At 44.8% G+C, this 19636-nt stretch overlaps 1 protein-coding gene across 1 annotated transcript in view; it reads left to right on the top strand.

The window, feature by feature from the left end:
• The window catches only part of SLC13A2 (solute carrier family 13 member 2), a 31966-nt gene extending 16062 nt beyond the window's left edge, over nucleotides 1–15904 (top strand). The window contains exons 4-12 of the mRNA XM_074974264.1: nucleotides 374–600; nucleotides 1607–1793; nucleotides 3333–3455; nucleotides 8767–8988; nucleotides 9241–9353; nucleotides 10215–10336; nucleotides 12408–12569; nucleotides 13482–13619; nucleotides 15029–15904. Coding sequence (XP_074830365.1) covers nucleotides 374–600; nucleotides 1607–1793; nucleotides 3333–3455; nucleotides 8767–8988; nucleotides 9241–9353; nucleotides 10215–10336; nucleotides 12408–12569; nucleotides 13482–13619; nucleotides 15029–15166 — 1432 coding nt within the window. The 3' untranslated portion in view covers nucleotides 15167–15904. The remainder of the gene's footprint in view (nucleotides 1–373; nucleotides 601–1606; nucleotides 1794–3332; nucleotides 3456–8766; nucleotides 8989–9240; nucleotides 9354–10214; nucleotides 10337–12407; nucleotides 12570–13481; nucleotides 13620–15028) is intronic.
• Nucleotides 15905–19636: the final 3732 nt, after the last annotated feature.

The raw sequence follows: 19636 nt of genomic DNA on the forward strand, positions 1-19636 counted from the left end.
AAACCTATACAGAATTCTAGCCACAGAATGGAATGGTTTTCAGTGCAATCACTAATGGATCCTGTCAAACATGCTGTTGCCATATGTATCTTTTTCTCCTGGAAACCTCTCCTCCTCTTTTCTCTCCATCCTCTCCTAGACTCCCTCTTCTTCCCTGCCTTTCATCCTCCCTCCTCCCCTGAGAAGAACCTGGGCTAGTAGCGAATTTACATGCCAACAAAATCCAGGCCATTAAGTGATTGAGAGAATTGAAGATAATTTTGTCCTTCTTTGTGTCTGTGGGGTGGGAGAGAAATGGGGTAATGGAGCACTGTGAGGAAAGACTGTGCCCTTGACTTCTGAAGTGAGCTTCACATAATCCTCTTCATTGCAGGCTGTTTATGGGCTTCATGTCTGTCACTGCTTTTCTGTCCATGTGGATCAGCAATACTGCCACCACTGCCATGATGATACCAATAGCCCAAGCTGTACTGGAGCAGCTGCACGAGTCAGAGCAGGAGACCAGCCCAGCTGGGCATGTGGCTGAGAGCATCAACAAAGCCTTCGAGCTGCAGGAAGCACCAGATAAATCAGATTCCTCTCAAGAGACACAAACACAAGGTGCGTAGGTGTAGGCGTTTTCTTCTTTAGGGTAATGAAGGATATGCAGGTGCCCTCTCCATCTCCATCTTAGGTGCTTCTGGCCTCAACATTCATCCCTGCTTCTAAATTTTAACTCTATAAGGGAGGAAGATGTCTATGGCATCCAGACTATATCAGAGAAGATTTCTGATATGAGATAACTCTTTAATCTCGCAAAAAAAGGTATAACAAGACCCAGTGGATGGAAGCTGAAGTCAGAAAAATTCAAACTGGAAATAAGGTGCAAATTTTAAGTGAGGGTAATTAATCACTGGAGTAACGGTCATAGGGAGGTATCAAATTCTCCATCACTTGGATTCCCTAAATCAAGTTGGTTGTCTTTCTAAAAATATATACTGTACCTCAACCACAAATAATTGGGCTTGATACATGGATGGCAGTGTGCAGTTCTCTGGCCTGTTTCATGAAGGAGGTCATGTTAGAAGATCACAATGATCTCCTACTGGCCTTAAAATCTATGAATTTGTGAACAGGCAGCTCCCTTTCTTTATCAGACTTCCTCTTCTTTTCTGACCCCTTGATTCTACTCAAGTGTCCCTGAATTTCAATCACAAGCTTTTTTTAATCAGGTCCTGATGTGGGATGAGCTGCCTGTGTTCCTGAATGTGTTTTCTTCTCCCACTTCCTCCCACAAGTTCAGACATTGCTGAGTCCAGTTACTAGTGTTTGCATGGTGTAGCCACGTGGTGTTATCACACACTCACATTTTGTGTATTATTCCAATTTTCTCAAAAAACCTCTTTTCATCGGATTTTGTATCAATGCAAACACGAAATGGGACAGAGGCTCAGGGAACTACCAAAGTCTGCCCTGAAATGACCATGTCTCGATGCCATTCCTCACCTTGGGGTAGCCTGTTGTTTCCTAAACTGGAAATACTTTGTTGAGCAGGCCCAACAACCTTCCCAATTCCTGTCTAGCCCAGCTTGTGCAACTCTTCTCCTGTTCCTGCCTCTGAACCCAGATAATGGACATGTGCTGACAGTGGAGGAAGAGGAGAAACTGAAAGACGTGAAGCAGCTGGAAGAGGAGAAGCACCTGACATTTTGCAAGGGAATGAGCCTCTCTGTTTGTTATGCGGCCAGTATTGGAGGGATCGCAACCCTGACTGGTACTACCCCCAACCTGGTGATGAAGGGACAGATTGATGAGTGAGTACAGAGGGGTTTGGGACTGCACCCCCAGAATTGCTGTCTGTTAGTAGTGTAACCCTTCTGCCCGTCAGAGTTGGCAGCAACAAGGGCCGGGTTCAATATCTAGGGGATCCATTCCAATAACACAATGCAAACCGGCTCAAGCCCCCACCCAGTGACCTGGGACAAATATATACCACCCCCGCTGGGCGCCTCCAAGAGGCAATACTTCCCTTCTCGCAAGCACCTAGTCTGAGTGTAGCAAAAAGCCTTTTAATAACAGACAGAAACAATGTGGCATTATGTTGGGGAAACACCACCAACAGGATTCATAACACAACCCATGAGCAATAAACCCACCCCAAGCAAATTGGGGCATGCTCTTTCCCTTTGGTTCTTGAGTCCAGCAACCCCAAATCACCCAAAGTCCCAAAAGTCCAGTGATCCAAAGGTCTCTGTCCCTGGTCAGGGCAGCCCCAGAGTTGAAAAGTTTATCTGCAGAGCTTTACCTCCCAACCTGGGTGGAGATGGGGGGTGGGGGAGAAGAGAGAGGTAAGGGGCACCTTACATGATCTGAAGCTGACCGCCCCACAGCTCCATAGGCCTTTGCTCCACTCCGCCAGCCGCCCCACGAACTGCTTCACTCGGCTCTGCAGCTCACAAGCTCCCGCCGTCCCACGAAGTGCTCCACTCCGCGTCCCACAAGCAGCTCCCGCTGTCCTATGAACTGCTCCACCAGCCTGTCCACAAGGCACTCCAGCCGTCCCGCAAACTGCTCCACAATATATCTTCAGGCTCCCCCACTACTTAACACAATGCTCAGTGATTTCAGCTCTTTGGTGAATTCAGCTTGTAGTAGGGGAGCCTCAGTGCTGGTGCACCATTTAGCCCAAAGTGAGCTCACCAGCCTGTAACTAGACTCCTAATGGAATCAAAATTAGCTCTGATATTCCACAGTAGAGAGAGGGGAAAGTGCAATTAGCATGTAAGGCCCTCACCAAGGGGCCCATGCCACCAAGTATTAATACTTGTCCCCAGCCTCTCTCAATTCACAGAGTTTTGGAACCCATGACCCTTGCCTAGCGAGTGCTACTTAGTTGATGGTGAGTCCCTCCATCATAACAAAAGGCCAAGTACAGTTCCAAGCACAGTTCCCATAATCAGGGTAATAACAATTTATTCTTCCTGCCCCAATAACAGAGACACTGGGGATCCCACAGCAGCCAAAGTGAACATTTGGGCAGCTATGGCCTCATTCTAGGCAGGGTGGGTGTGCCTATGCAAATGAGATCAGCCCCTGAAGTTCTTTTCCACAACTTGCCACACCTCACCACCAGATGTCAGGGTGGAGCTCATCCTGACACTGCTTACATCAGTAACCTTGGGCTGGGGCCAAAGCAGAGAAGGACAAAATAAATTTGACACTACTCTGAGGAAGGGAGAACCAGGACAAGATCGTTTTTGGTCTGGCCCCACAGCCCCCTCTCCTCTCTGGGCCACAGATTATGAGGCAGAAATCAGTGCAGTTGTAGAGGTGACATCTGTTTATACTTGCAGGCTCTTTCCTGCCAATAACAATGTGGTGAACTTCGCTTCCTGGTTCATGTTTGCTTTCCCTACCATGTTACTGTTGTTGGCTCTTTCCTGCATTTGGCTCCAGATAATGTTCTTGGGATTTGAGTAAGTACTTTATGCTCATTGAAACAAATATAAATTGATGCTTCTGCCATTGATCCTGTCACAGTTTCAGAGTAACTACACCTATATTCCTTGCTCTGTGATCTGCTCCAGGAGTTCCCAGTCGTGTTTCAGATCTCCAGCCATCACCTTTTCCTGGATAGGAATCCTTGTCCAACTCCCTTCTGACCAGGGGTTTTAAGGCTGCACACTCCCTGATCTACACTGTGATATCCCTAGCAAGCCAGTCTGCCTAAAGGTCAGCACCTGGGCTTTGCTTTCTCTCCAAGTCTATGACCAGTGACAAGTTACCGCTCAGCTCATTCTAAGCAAGCATATTTATTCTGAATGTAAAAGCATTACAGAGAATGCATATAAATACAATAAAAGAAACTATTTGCATGGTAAAAAGCTTACCAGAGGTCACTCCCAACTTCAACATGGGGTCATTGCTTCAAACCCCACAGCAGGATTTTCCCTGTGTTTACATGTTCCTAACGGTCTTTAGATCTGGAACCAGCACCCAGACTGAGCAGATCAGCTGTTTCTTTATACATCTGGGGCCTTTGATCTCCAATCTCCAGGAACTGGTAATCACCCAGCAGTCACCCTCTCCTTTGGACATAGCTTCAAAAGGAGGGGTTTTGCATAATCAGAGAATTTGTATTATCCACTCCCCAAGGATTCCCCAGGAAATCCACTTACCACTTACCCATACGGGTAGGAACTGCAGAGAAACAATCAAACAAAAGAGTCCCATTCAATTCCATCACATGAAGGCAGACAGCTAAATAGTGACACATTTTTAAGTGCTTGTATACAAATGCTAGAAGTCTAAATAAAAAGATGGGTGAACTTGAGGGCCTGGTATTAAATGAGGATATTGATATAACAGGCATCACAGAAACTTGGTGGAACAATGACAATCAATGGGAGACAGTAATACCAAGGTACAAAATATGGTCACACTCTTGGGGGAGTGGCTCTACATGTGAAAGAAAATATAGAGTCAAATATAATAAAAATCTTAAATGGAGTACCATAGAATATCTATGGAAAGAAATTCCATGCTTGAATAATAAGCGTATAGCGGAAGGAAAATACTATTGATTCGCTGACCAGGATGGTGATGGTGACTGTGAAATGCTCAGGGAGAGGCTACAAAAAAAGAAAACCCGAAAATAATGAGCAATTTCAACTATCCCCATATTGACTACATATATATCACCTCAGAACAGGATGCAGAGATAAACTTTCTAGGTATCATTAATGACTGCTTCTTGGAGCAGCTAGTCCTGGAATCCACAAGGGGAGAGGCAGTTCTTGACTTAGTCCTAAGTGGAGTACAGGATCTGGTCCAAGAGGTGACTATAGCTGAACTGATAAGTAATACCGGCCATAAGGTAGTTAAATGTAACATCCTTCTGGGGGGAAAATACGAAAGAAACCTACCACAGTAGCATTTAACTTCAAAAAGGGGAGCTACACAAAAATGAGGAAAGTAGTTGAAAGGAAATTAAAAGGAACAGTCACAAGAGTGAAATGCCTGCAAGCTGCATGGAAACTCTTTAAAACCACCATACTAGAAGCTCAAACTAAATGTATACTCTGAATCAAAATTAGAAGAAAAAAAATAGTAAGATCAAAAAATTGCCACCATGCCTAAACAGCAGAGTAAAAGAGGCCATGAGAGGCAAAAAGGCCTCCTTTACAAACTGGAAGTCAAATCCTACTGAGGAAAACAGAAAGGAACATAAACTTTGGCAAGTCACGTGTAAACGCATAATTAGGCAGGCCAAAAAAGAATTTAAAGAGCAGAGAAAGGGAGACAAAAACTAACAGCTAAATTTGTAAGTACAGTAGAAGCAGGAAGCCTGACAAACAATCAGTGGGGGCACTGCAAGATCAAGGTGCTAAAGGAGCACTCAAGGAAGACAAGACCATTGCAGAGAAGCTAAATGAATTCTTTGCATCAGTCTTCACTGCAGAGGTTGTGAGGGAGATTCCCACACCTGAGCCATTCTTTTTAGGTGACAAATCTGAGGAACTGTCCCAGATTTGAGGTGTCATTAGAGGAGGTTTTGGAACAAATTGATAAACTAAACAGTAATAAGTCACCAGGACCAGAGAGTATCACTCAAGAGTTCTGAAGGAACTCAGGAAACTGGAGAACTCCTAACTATGGTATGTAACCTATCACTTAAATCAGCCTCTGTGCCAGATTTTTAAACAGCGATTTTTAAAAAAGACTCCAGAGCTGCTCCTGGCAATTACAGGCCAATAAGCCTAACTTCATTACCAGGTAACTATAATAAAGAACAGAATTATCAGACACATAGATGAATAAGATATGTGGGGGAAGAGTCAACACAGCTTTTGTAAAGGGAAATCATGCCTCATCAATCTATTTAAATTCTTTCAGGGTGTCAACAAGCATATGGACAAGGGTGATTCAGTTGATATAGTGTACTTGGATTTTCAGAAAGCATTTTACAAGGTCCCACACTAAAAGCTTTTAAGCAAAGTGAGCAGTCATGGGATAAGAGGGAAGGTCCTCTCATGGATCAGTAACTGGTTAAAAGATAGGAAACTGGTTAAAAGAGTAGGAATAAATGGTCAGTTTTCACAATGGAAAGAGGTAAATAGGAGGGTCCCCCAGGGGTCTGTACTGGAACCAGTCCTAGTCAACATATTCATAAATGATCTAGGAAAAAGGTTTCAGAGTAACAGCCGTGTTAGTCTGTATTCGGAAAAAGAAAAGGAGTACTTGTGGCACCTTAGAGACTAACCAATTTATTTGAGCATAAGCTTTCGTGAGCTACAGCTCACTTCATTGGATGCATCCGATGAAGTGAGCTGTAGCTCACGAAAGCTTATGCTCAAATAAATTGGTTAGTCTCTAAGGTGCCACAAGTACTCCTTTTCTTTCTAGGAAATAGTGTAAACAGTGAGGTGGGCAGAGTTCGCAGATGATACTAAATTACTCAAGACAGTTAAGCCAAAGATGATTGTTAAAAGTTACAAAGGGATCTCACAAAACTGGGCGACTAGGCAACAAACCAGCAGATGAAATTCAGTGTCAATAACTGCAAAGTAATGCACATTGGAAAACATAATCCAAACATACCAAATTATGGGGTCAAAATTAGCTGATACCTCTCAAGAAAACTATCCACGATGACGCCAAGATCTCTATCTGAAAATATGTGCTCAGTGTGCAGCAGCAGTCAAAAAAACTAAGAGCATGTTAGGAACCATTAGGAAAAGGATAGATAATAAGACAGCAAATATCATAATGCCACTATATAAATCTTTGGTACGCCCACACCTTGGTACTCCATGCAGTTCTGGTTGCCCCACCTCAAAAAAGATATATTAAAATTGAAAAAGGTACAAAGAAGGGCAACGAAAATGAATCGGGGTCTGGAATAGATTCCATGTGAGGAGAGAGTAAAAAGACTGGGACTGTTCAGCTTAGAAAACAGCGACGATGGGGGGTATGACAGAGGCCCATAAAATCATGACTGATGGGGAGAAAGTGAATCAGGAAGTGTTATTGACTCCTTTTCAAAAGACAAGAATCAGGGGTCACTGAATGAAAGTAATAAACAGCAGGTGTAAAACAAATACAAGGAAGTATTTCTTCACACAATGCACAGCCAACCTGTGGAACTCGTTGCCAGGAGATGTTGTGAAGGCCAAAAGTATAACTGGGTTAAAAAAAAAACTAGATAAGTTCATGGAGGCTAGGCCCATCAATCGCTATTAGCCAGGCTGGGCAGGGACACAACCCATGCACTGGTACCTAAAGCTTTGACTGCTAGAAGCTGCAACTGGTTGACAGGGGAGGGATCACTTGATAACTGCCCAGTTCTGCTCATTCCTTCTGAGACATCTAGCACCAGCCACTGTTGGAAGACAGAATACTGGGCTAGGTGGACCATCTCTGACCCATATGCCATTCTTATGTTCTTATGAAGTCAGGGCACCTAGCCCCTCCCATCCATTGTGCTACTGTGGCTACATTTCTGTTTTTAGTGCACTAGTTTGATCAGAGCTAGCCTGGGAATGTCTTCCCAAACTGGAAATTACACCTCCATCCCAAAGTGTAGCAATACCTTTTGTCTCTCCCATCTTAACCCCCTTCTCCCAACATCTTTGAGCCCACTTGCCTCTCCAGCTACTGCCCTTTCTCCCTGTCATCTCTAAGCTCATTGAATGCACTGTCTACAATCACTATCTTGAGTTCCTCTCCTCCAGTTCCATCCTAGATCCTCTCCAATCTGGCTTCTGCCAACTTCCACTCTACCAAAACCACTCTTGGCAAAGTCTCTCATGACGTATTCCCCGCCTGTCTGTCATTCAGGCCCATAACCTTGGTACCATCTTCAACAACTAGATCTTCACATCCAGACTATGTCTAAATCTTGCCGATTCTTTCTGCATGACATCTCTAAGCTACAACCATTCCTATCCATCCATGCAGCTAATACTCTTAGCATCTCACATCTCCATTACCGTAACAACCTTCTCTCTCATCTTGACAAATGCAGCCTTGCCCTGCTCCTATCCATTCAGAATGCTGCTGCAAAGATCACTTTCCTAACTGGTTACTATAAGCACATCATCCCTCTTCTTGAATCCTTCCACTGGCTCCCCTCTTCTCTGTCGCATCGTACAAAAGCTGCTTGTCTTCACTTCACAGACCCTTTACAGCCTGTCTTCACCCCACCTATCATCTTTTATTCACTACTGAAATGTCAGCTCCTGCCTCCAATGGGCCCATGATGTCAGCCCCATTGCCCACTTGTTAAAAGTTCAAACAAGGCCCTTGGTGCTTTCTCTCAGGCTGCTCCTCACACTGATGAGGATCTGTCCATATTCATCCTCAAAGCTACCTCATTCTCCACCTTCAAATCCCTCCTCAAAACTTTCCTTTGCCTCAATGCCTACAAAAAACTTGACACCAGTTAACCTGATGGTGCACTGAGACCACAGCTGACCATTTTCTCATTGTTTCCTTGTACCTGCCATCTCTCTCTCTCTGTGTCTGTCTAGTGTCTTTTGTCTCACATTTAGCCTGTACACTCTTTGGCACAGGGACTGTCTTTTTATTCTGTGCCTGTGCAGCACCTAGCACAATGGGTTCCTGGTCCCTGACTAGGGCTCCTGGGCGCTATGGTCATACAAATCAATAACAGTGGCTTTGGCACTCCGAGAAGTACAGACTTTGGATGCCAATTCAGTATGTTCTTTTAAATGCTGCAGATACCCAGGGAATTGCTATGACATCTGCTTCTCTGTTTTATTCTAGCTTTCGGAATAATTTTGGTTGTGGAGCTAATGCATCTATGAAGGCAAAGCGGAAAATGGCTTACAGGGTTATCAAGGATGAGCACAAGAAGCTGGGCCCAATGAGATTTTCAGAGATAGCTGTCACAGTCCTCTTCTTATTATTGGTGGTGCTTTGGTTTACCAGAGACCCTGGGTTCATGCCAGGCTGGGCAACTAATGTCTTCAACAAGAATGGCAAAAGGTATAATTGCTTTTCTCATCCCCCCAAACAGCAGCCAAACACTGAACAGTAGAGATCCAGTATGGGTGTGCAGGAGAGCATCCTGCCTTCTCTGTTCCCATCTGGATAAATCCTGCACAGTCTGTGGCCTAGCCTTCTGGCCAGTACCATGCCAAATCCAGATGTAAAATCTTGCCCCAGATTGTGCTGCCCTAGCTCCTTCAATACCCCCGCCAAACATACTAGACGCATTTCTGGATCAATCTTTTGCAGTTATGTGACTGATGCTACAGTTGTCATCTTCATTTCACTTTTGATGTTCCTAATCCCTTCAGAGATCCCCACCTACCTATGTCGTAATAGGGCTCAGCAAGTGCAACAACAAGGTAAGAACTAGCTCAGTACATCAGAAAATCAAAATAGGACACAGGAAGTTTCCCTGCATCTTGGATTTACAAAGGGAATTTCAAACACTGAACAATTCCAAGGAGCCAAAGAACAGTGCTGGGGATGTGTCTTCAGAGGTGTCTGGAGTTTCCTGCAGGACTGAAATTATATGCTTTCCACTGTGCAGTTCGCTGATCAGAGTGATTCCGTTTCTGGTACATAAATTAAATGAGACACTGCCCAGCAAAGGGCATTATATGCATGTATCATCACTGCTGAAGCTGGAGAGTCAAGGAGGAGACATAAGATTTCCTGGGGGGATACTTAGCAGCTCTGAGGGTATGTTCCCACACATCTAGTCCATTCTTCCACCTTCTGGGGGTCAGGGCGAGTTCCCTACGACCTACTCACTAGTGTTTTCTCTAGTCTAGTTTAAAAAGTTTGAAGTGATGAAGCTTCCGTCACTTCCTTTAGGAGACAATCCCATAGTCTAGTAGATCTCACTGATTGGAAGTTTTTCCCCTACCCCATCTCGTGTTGCTCCAGCTCTCCACTCCCAGGGGGAAATGCAAGAGGTGGGGAATCTCTCAGGCATCAGATACTAGTAGTGTTGCTGTGTCTTAGTACAAATTCTCAGCTACACTGGGAGCACGGAGCTGAGAGAAGGGCTATACTGTGGGCACTGTTGCTGTTTGTCAGAGGAGCAATGTGCACCAGAGCAACTAAAGAAACAGCTGGACCAATGCCCACAAAGCTGCTGCAGCTTACACTTTCCCCTTGTCCCTGGGAGTGGAGTGCAGAGATGCTCCCCTGGATGTGCTCTCCATCCCTGTGGCTCACAGATTGGTTCTGGATTTTAGATAGCACAAGACAGATTTCAGTGCTCCCTGCTCTCTTGGACTGGAAGACGGTTAATCAGAAGATGCCTTGGAACATTGTGATTTTGCTGGGAGGTGGCTTTGCCCTGGCCAAAGGCAGTGAGGTAACTTCATCGGTCTGCTTACCGGAAACATTTGTCTAACTGGAAAAGGTTTTATTTTATCTTTGTTTTTTTGCACCCGGTGGAACACCAGAGGGCACTCTAGTAGCACCAAATGTCCATGACCAGCATTACGAACACGTCTTGTGCTCGCTCCTGAGTCCCTATTGCTGCTACGCACAGATGACACAGCCACTGCCCACAGAGGCAGAACAACTAACTGTGATTCTGAGCAGGGGACTCATGCGGGAAGGGCCAAACACATCAAATAATGCAATTCAATGATGACTTATTGGCATGACAAGCTGCCCAAGTGTTGCCAAAGTGTGAGGAGGCACAGGCAGGCAAGATCTGCCATGATGGGATTCCAAACGATTTCAAGCTTCTTTACTGTTCAGTGCTGTATCTGTGCAATGCAGTGTTGCCACTTAGTAGCCAGCTGGGCTAAAGGCCGCCTGATGCAGACACCTCCCATTAAACAGAAGTTGTGCAGCAGGTGTGACTTTCATCCCCATATACATTTGTTAGCAAGCGTGGCTGTGAAATGGAACAGAAAAGAACCGAAGGAAGATGGTAGAACATAGTGCAGAGTCTAAGTCAGAAGCTTTTTCACTGTGATTAGGAGAACATTATGAGTAGCAATATACGCAATTGATGGGCCAACCATGGACAACTTGTTCCTCTCTCACCTCAGATTTGGAAACCAAATGTTGGAAATTGATTTAGAACAATGAGATACTGAATTGAATTGAACGTAAGAAAGCACCATTTCTAACAAATAATCATTTGTTTTGTGGTAACAACTAGACGCCCCAGTCAGGGATAAGGGCCCTATTTTGCTAGGCATTGCACACACCGATAACAAAAAGATGTTCATATAACACAAGAAACAACGGTGGCTACACCAAACAGATGGTGCGGTGAAGCACAAGGAAACAGCGAGAGGATTATGATTAGTGTAGTAAAGCAATGGTCACAGCACACCAACAGCTTGGTTATTGTTGAGTTTTGTAGGCATTGCAGCAGGGGTGAGGTTTAAGGAGAGATTTGAAGGAGGATAATGTAGTACTGTGCAGATTTTAATGGGGAACTACCCTCATACACCAGACGTGGCATAGGAGAAACTGTTTATGGAACAATCTGATGAATAGGACATAAAGACTTGCAGCACTGGTGGTCCATGCTGTGTAAGAGATCATAAACAAAGCAGGGATAGGCCACGAAGGACGTTACAGGCGAAGACAGTTGTTTGTGTTTGACGTGGTGGGAAAGAGTAAGTCAGTGGAAGGCTGCAAAGAGTGAGAGGATGTGGTCAGAGTGACAAGGCAGGAAGATCATCTTTGTGGAAATGCTTTTAATGGATTTGGAGGGGCTGGAGGGGCAAGGTGGCATTTGTCAAGACCAGAACGGAGGAGCTCATAGTAGTCAAGATGTGAGATGAGAATGCCTGCAAGTTTTAGCTATGTGGATAGAGGAAAGGCTGGAGCACAGAGACGTTATTCAAGAAGAAGCAACAAGATATAGACATGGCCAGGGTGTGTGAGTCTGCAGAAACAGCTAAGTCAAAACTGATATCCGCTTGCAGGCCTGAGTAATAGGGCGGATGCTGGTGTTGTCCACAGTCACTGAGAAAGGAAGGAGGAGGGGTCAGAAGGAGTAAGAACTCAGTTTTGACTATCTTGCATTGAAGTTGGCAGCTGGATGCCCACAAGGGCCTGTCAGAAAGATGGACTGAGATTGTTGTTTGGACAGGAGACAGGTCCAAGTAGTGATCACGTACAACTAATGCCCTGCACAGTGTAATGGGAAAAAAGCCCTTTATACCAAAAAGGACAATACAGTATTCTTTCCCTCTCAGTGGCTTTAGGATGAAAAAAGTGTGTGTGTCTTATTCATTCCCTTGAGTTCTGTTGCCTGTGAACAAAAACTAGCTGCTTTTCTCCAGAGAGCAGTCTTTGAGTGAGGCAGTGGGATTGGCAGGGGAAATATGTTTATTGAGTGTAGCTCTGTTATGGTACTTGCCCAAGGACATGTCCACTGTGCTGACCGACCTCTCTTCATCCCTCTCTTTCAGGAATCTGGTTTGTCTGTATGGTTAGGTAGCAAACTGACCCCTTTGCAGAATATCTCATCTCCCGCTATTGCTTTGCTGTTATGTCTCTTGGTTGCCACTTTCACTGAATGCACCAGTAATGGGGCTACCACCACCCTCTTCCTTCCTATACTGGCTTCCATGGTAAGTGCCACCTTTTCAGATTGCTTCTGCAGGAAAAGTAACAGAACCTTCTATCATGTTCCAAGTACAAACCTACTCAGTTACTCAAAAACTCTAACAGAGCCAACCATAGGCTCATGCCCTTGATCACGTGATAAGGTTTAGGCTATAGATATATTACATATATTCTTTCTAAAATAATGTGTGCAGGTGAAAATAACAGGACTGACAGGCCAGGCAACTGCAGTCCTTTTATTCACAATGAAGACAACGGCAGTGTTAACTTCCCCATACTACCACATCAGTGTGCCTCATCATGACTTTCCAGGATAACCTCTAGGGGTGACAGCATAGATCAGTTTCCATGGTCCATTCAAACCTTTGCAGGTCCACTGAGTGTGGCTATAAGGAGACCACTAGTGCCAACTATGGGGGTAGTTTTATGATGTGAAAATCTGGAACTGGAGTAAGAATCACCAGACTTATTTTGCATAAGACACTGAACAGTACGACTAACCTGTAATTTTTCACCCTCTTACCCAACCACTGCCTCTCAGAGCTTGGGGGCTCTCTTTTTCAAGTGGTACATTTACTTAGCTCTTGACGTATGACTTTGATGACTTTTTTCCTTTGTTTACTGATTTTGGATTGGACTGTGATAATTGTGAACAATAATTTATATTACAGTAGTGGCCAAATGCCCCAAGCAGGATCAGGACCCCAGTGTGCTGGTCACAAGGAGCTCTTGCTTCCTGAGCACAACAGGGGTGACTGGAAGCTTCTGAAGCAGGATGGAAAGTGTCCCGGAGTGTCTGGGAAAGGGAAGGGTGGGACATGTGTCACGGCTAAACACAACCAGATTCTTCTGGCCCAGACTCCCTATGAACTTTGCTGGTATTAAAACTGTCTCCCTTCTTCTCACCTCCTGCACAGGCTCAAGCCATCTGCCTCAATCCGCTCTACATCATGCTGCCGTGCACACTCTCAGCATCATTGGCATTCATGCTCCCAGTGGCTACTCCTCCCAATGCCATTGCCTTCTCCTATGGAAAGCTCAAAGTTATCGACATGGTGAGCAGCAGGGCACCCCTCCAATTTTCAGTTACACTGTGTTTTGCTTTTCTCCTTTTTTGTCTTAGTTTTTCCTTGACAAGGTATTACAGAACGGATTGGACCCTGCTAAAATCAAATGGAATGAAGAGCATAGACCTGTGCATTAACATAGGTCACTGTGACTCTGAAGTACACGCCAAGCCATATGAACAAGAGCTGCTAATGAGCTCTTAGAAAACAGTCAGAGACACTGCAGGGAAAGAGTTTCTTAGGGTGCTCCAACAGCAACCGGGAATTGATGGGAAATGGAAGTGTGTAGCTGCGCAGATAAACTAAATGTAAACTGTGGTGATGGCAGAAGGGTTCCTATCCTACTGCTTTTGTGCACAATCTTCTGCATTGCTTAGGCAAAGCCTCAGATATTTGTCTCTGCCAGTTACTCAGTCCATTCCACCATGGCGGGACTTCCCTTTCTCACGATAGCACAGAAAGAGGAGGGCATCTTTATAATGGACATCTGAGGGCAGCAGCATTGCCCTCCCAAAGTGAACATCAGATCTACATGCCAAATCAAGAAAGTTCTGCATAAATGTGTGGCTAGGATTCCAGGACTTCTGAAAAAACTTAGCCCCATCCAAATAAATACTCAGTCTGCTTAACAGCTAGGCTAGGAAGCCCAGTTTACTCTGATGTGAATGAGGGTTTGATAAGAAAACCAGATTAATGGTCTGGGTTAGGTGATTTAGCATCAGCTACAGGCAAAAACAGTGGTACTGAAATTAAATATCGTGGGTTTAATTTATGACAGACGAAAGGCCCAGAGCTGCATAAAGTGGCTCTAAAATTCCCAGAGCAAGTTGGAGAAGAATTGCCCCCAGCGCAGGAACTGACTGTACTGTGAGGATCCCTCACAAGACCTGCTGTAGGGGCATGCTGGTAGGGCTGGGAGAGGTGTGCTGGACGAGAAGCCACAGCACATAGCATACACAGCTCCACAGCACTATGCAGGGGCCACTCCAGCCTCCAGAGCAGCTCACAATTGGGATCGCACAAAGGTGGCATAAAATCATCTCAGGTCTCCCTCCCCCTAGGCTGAGAACTACGTGGTATGCCTCGAAGAGGTTCCACTCAGAATCCGATCCCTTGATTCCTGCTTGTTTTGCCCTGCACACTGCTATAGGAATCAATGGATCCCAAATTTACAACCCTTCCCCACCTGAGCCTCTATGTCCCCAGCACAAAGCCGAGCCATTCCACCCACGCCATCCTCCTCAGATGGACATGGCTGCCCAGCCTGGGTGCCAGAATAAGGATCTACAGATCAAGCCACAAAAGCTGTCCATACAAACTCTCTATTCCTGATCAGCAGAGAGGAAAGAAAAAACAGACTTATTTAAACTAATGACACTGTTTCGTTACAATTCTAGGCTAAAGCTGGGAGTGTTCTCAACATCCTGGGTGTCCTGACAATCATGTTAGCCATAAACACCTGGGGCTACCCCATATTCGATTTGAATCACTTTCCAGTATGGGCAAACAGCACGTCAGCAGCTTCCTGTAAATAACACAGATGGACAATGGAACCAATAATTGTGTCTGATGGAGCAGTATCGTTCACTCTGACCAGCAGCACCATCTACTCAAGCTTTGGTGATGTACTGGACCAGACACAACATCTAGAAACAAAGTCACCCAGATGTTAACAGCAACACAATTATCGGACTCTTCTGCTGTAGGCAAAAGATATAGCCTTGTGCTGTGCAACCCTTGCTGGGGTCCCCAGGCTACCTCTCTCTTGAGAGCCAGTGGGAAATTTCCCCCAGTATCAGGGACATCCATCAGCTCTCAGATTTTGCCTGAAAATTCAGTTTGTTTTGAGTGTGCAGGGAGAGGAAAAGAAGTGTGACAGAGAAGTATATGTAAGAGGATGGAGGGAGACATCTGCACCTGATGTTTTGTATGCAACTGTGTGTGTTTGAAACCTCTGCTTGTAGGTACAGACCTCTCTGTGTATGTGTGCTTGTGCATGGGCATGGTGAACATAAAACGGTAAGTATGATCTGCAAGCAGTCCTGCAACGTATGTATTGTAACAGTTATGGACAAATCAAAACACTATCTAACCCTTCTATTTCTCTGTAATTTATTTATTTAAAATTCACTCTGTAAGTGAAGTTCATAAGAGCTTCTGAAAGTAAGAGGCTGTTTTCACTAGCACATCAATTTTATGACTATTTAGGGAGGCTCTAAAACTGTGCAGGGGTAGTCTATTTTTTTGTCAAGGTCCAAATTTGTTGGTCAAGGTACAGTCAAGGTCCAAACTCCAGAGAAAATAACAAAAAAATAACAACAATAATGATATAATAAGTACATAAAAAGATTTTGGGGTCCATTCAAAAGTGTCTTGCAGTCTGGATTTGGCCCGCGGTCTACCTGTTGACTACCCCGCTGTAACGACATGACATGAACTCTAGCATTCTCCTGAGAATGGGAAAATTCTTGTTTCCTAAAGTATTGGTTGAATTAAAGAATGTGTATGCAAATCCTACATTCTGGCTAGTTTTTCTATAAGAAACCAATCTTTCTGCTGCCATCTTGCACATGTCAGCTCCCCAAACCCTTGTCCCCTCCCCACGGCAGGGCCAGCATAACCAACCTTTGTTTTAACACCAAGAAAACAATTATGGAATATCCCTTAGTTTTCAGATTTCAGGTCAAATTGCAGAAGTGCCTCCGTGATGTAGGAACGTAAGCATGCACTGACTTTCAGTGAGACTTACCACATTCCGAAGGGGAAGATTTTTAAAGATGCTTAGGCACCTAACAATGCACGTGGGCACCTGGAAGGATTTTCAAAAGCACCTAAACAGGTTAAATGCCTAACAGCCATTGAAACTGAAATCAATGAGAGTTTAGCATCTAACCTACTTAGGTGCCTTTGAAAATTCCATCAGGTGCCTATGTGAGTCTCTAAGCACCGAAATAACATTTTCAGAAGTGCCTATATGACTTTGGGCCAGGCTGTCAAAGATACCTTTCATCTCTCTATTTACCATGTCCACTAGAGAGCAGATGGACAGTACTAGTTATCTCTGGGAGAAGGGGAGTATATCATAATCACCAGCGCCACTAGTAGGGAAATGCAGAATGTTATCACCAAATTTTTGAGAGAGAAACCATTGTCTCATACAGAAGCCATACCTAATGCAGGCAAGAGCACAGAGAAATGGAAAATCAGGATTCATTTTGACAGGCCACTTCCTTGCCTGTCTTTGGGAAAATCAGGCCACAGGTTCACAGAACACTCCTGATATATTTGCATAAAATCTATCTTGTTCAGGAATTCCTGCAGCACACACTCCAGAGCACACCCTTCCCCCCACTCCCACCCCTCCAGGTTTGATTCTAATCACACAGCTGGTAAAACAAGTATCAGTCTACAGGTACACAATGTGCCAGCTGGAGAGCAGGTGCCACTAAAACCATAGGCTGGAAAAGGTTTATCCTGCTCTGCTAATGACCTGCCATTTCATTTGTGTGCAGTGTTAGAAGTCAGATGACCTGACCCATCTGGCAGGATTCAGATTTATACAAACAAATATTTGATGCCACCTGCCAAGATCCCTGCAGTCTCCAAAGGGAGGGTTTATGATTTGCTCACACATTTACTTCTGTAGTCCTGTGTGAGATGACTACAATAGCCAATGCCTTGTTCAGAGAAGGACTCTTCTCCTCCTTCAAATATGCAGTAATTCTACCCGTGCTGAAGAAACCTACTCTGTATACATTGATTCTAGCCATGCACCATCCTGTATCAAACCTTCAATTCCTGAGTGACTCCATAGAGAAGCTAGCCAAAGGCCAACTGCAAGCTTATCTAATTGAAGGCTATGTCATAGACCCAGGAGAATCTGGATTCAAGCCAGGACATGAGCTGGAAACAGCATCAGTGGCACTGATGGATGGTTTCCTGTTACCTATGGATGGAGGGCAGACATCTATTCTCCCCCTTCTTTACTTCTCTGTAATATTCAGCCAATACACTCTCAACCAATTGTCTCACCTAAGAGAAGTGCTCCAGGGGAACGTGATAAAACGCCTTAAGTCTTTCCTGGAGGGGGACACAAAAAGTACTGATGAGAAACGGCACCTCTGTCACTGGACCACTCACTTGTGGAGTCCCGCAATGATTCTCCCTCCAGTTGTATTCAGCACATACATGCAGCTTCTAGATGAAACAGTAACCCAACATGGGCCTAAGTGTCAGCAATATGTAGATGACTCAAATGACACACATCCCACTTATCCTTCACGATGTACAACTCTACTATTACCACCAAGATGGCTCAGGGCTTGGAGAAGATCAGCTCATAGATGAAGAACAGCTGGTTGAAGCTGAATCCAAGTAAAACGGAAGTGGTACTGGTGGGCAGAGGAAAGCACTTCGTGGAGTCTGCTGCCACAGTACAGCCTCCTCTGGTTAAGATACACACCCATAATTGGTGTGCTCCTGTCCTCCTCACTGATGCTAAGCATCTTCCACATGTAGTAACACTTTCTGCTGTCTCTTGTTGGCTAGAACATTCTGTCCTATTCTGGTGGACGATGACTCGGTTTCAGTTATACATGCCTTTGTCACCTCTTGCCTGGACTACAGCAATCATACCTGGCCACAAAGCCATCAATCCTAAGGAAACTCCAACTAGAACAGAACACATCTCCTCAGCAACACAGGCTGCTGTGAACACATCAAGCCTGTCCTCCGGTCTTTATACTGGCTTCCCATAGAATACTGAGTCAAGTTCAAGATCTCAATCTCTACCTGCAAGGTGCTCAGTGGTGTGGGCCAGCATATTTAAAAGATTGCTTAAAGCTCCAGAATGAGGGCTATGGGCGACATCTCTACTACTCAGTCACAATGGGACTCTGTACCACAAAGGTAAAACCAGTGTGTGCACCAGACAGAGCTTCTCATGGGCTGGTCCAAGACTGCGGAGCAAACTTCTACAATAGGTATGTGGCTGGGAACCCTGAGGGACCATATTTTGAGATGAAATTGGTGATTGAAGCCCTTCTGCCAGACAGCATGGTGGTGAAAGACAGGGGATCCACCCAAGAAAAATTGAAAATCCATGTTATCTTATTATCTGGAGGTGGCTTTGATGTTGGTGCCTATTTATCTCTCCACCCTATGAATTTTATCCTGAGACATGACTCCAACTCCTCCGAATGTTTCTTATCTTCCACTTATTATCATCATGATTAGAAGACTAAAAGGCATGTATATACTGCAACAACAAAAACCCATGTCAGCGAGTCTCAGAGTCTGGGTCATCGGATTCACGGGGCTTGCACTGCGGGGCTAAAAATAGCACTGTAGGTGTTCTAGCTTGGGCTGGAGCCCGGGCTCTGAAACGTGGTAATGGGGGAGGATCTCAGAGCTCAGACTCCAGCCTAAGCAGCAGTGTCTACACTGCTAATTCTGGCCCCATAGTGTGAACCTGAGTCAGCTGACCTGGGCTCTGAGACTCACTTTTTTCTCAATATAGATGTATCCCTTGATGAAGAGGTGTGTTCTATGTGTGCATCTAAAAGTGGCAGATCTCACTGTCATTCTGAGTATTAATGGAGGGAGTTTCCTCCCGGGGGCCAGGTGCCACGACAGCTCAGGTTCCTGCTTCTGTCAGTCTCACTCCTTGTGTTGACAGCTCCTAAGGGCTTTAAAAATTATGACCAAGATCTTGAATTTGATTAGGTACGGAACCAGTGCAATAGCTAGAAGACAAGGATGAAGGGTTTGCATTTTCCTTTCCCATAGAATAGTCAGGCAGTTGGTTTCTGTGCCAATGGAGCTTTTCCAAAGCACTCTTGTACCAAGCTAAACCATTCACCTTCCCTCCCTGTGTTTACACCTATCAAACATTATCCATTTAATCTTAGTATTTGCACTACACTCATCACCATGGAATCTGAGTGCCTACCAGAATAAAAAAGCCAAACAGATGGTTTATCACAGACCTGTATTCCCTCTTTGCT

This window comes from Natator depressus, chromosome 17 (genome assembly GCF_965152275.1).
Source record: "Natator depressus isolate rNatDep1 chromosome 17, rNatDep2.hap1, whole genome shotgun sequence".
NCBI classification, from domain to species: Eukaryota; Metazoa; Chordata; order Testudines; family Cheloniidae; genus Natator; species Natator depressus.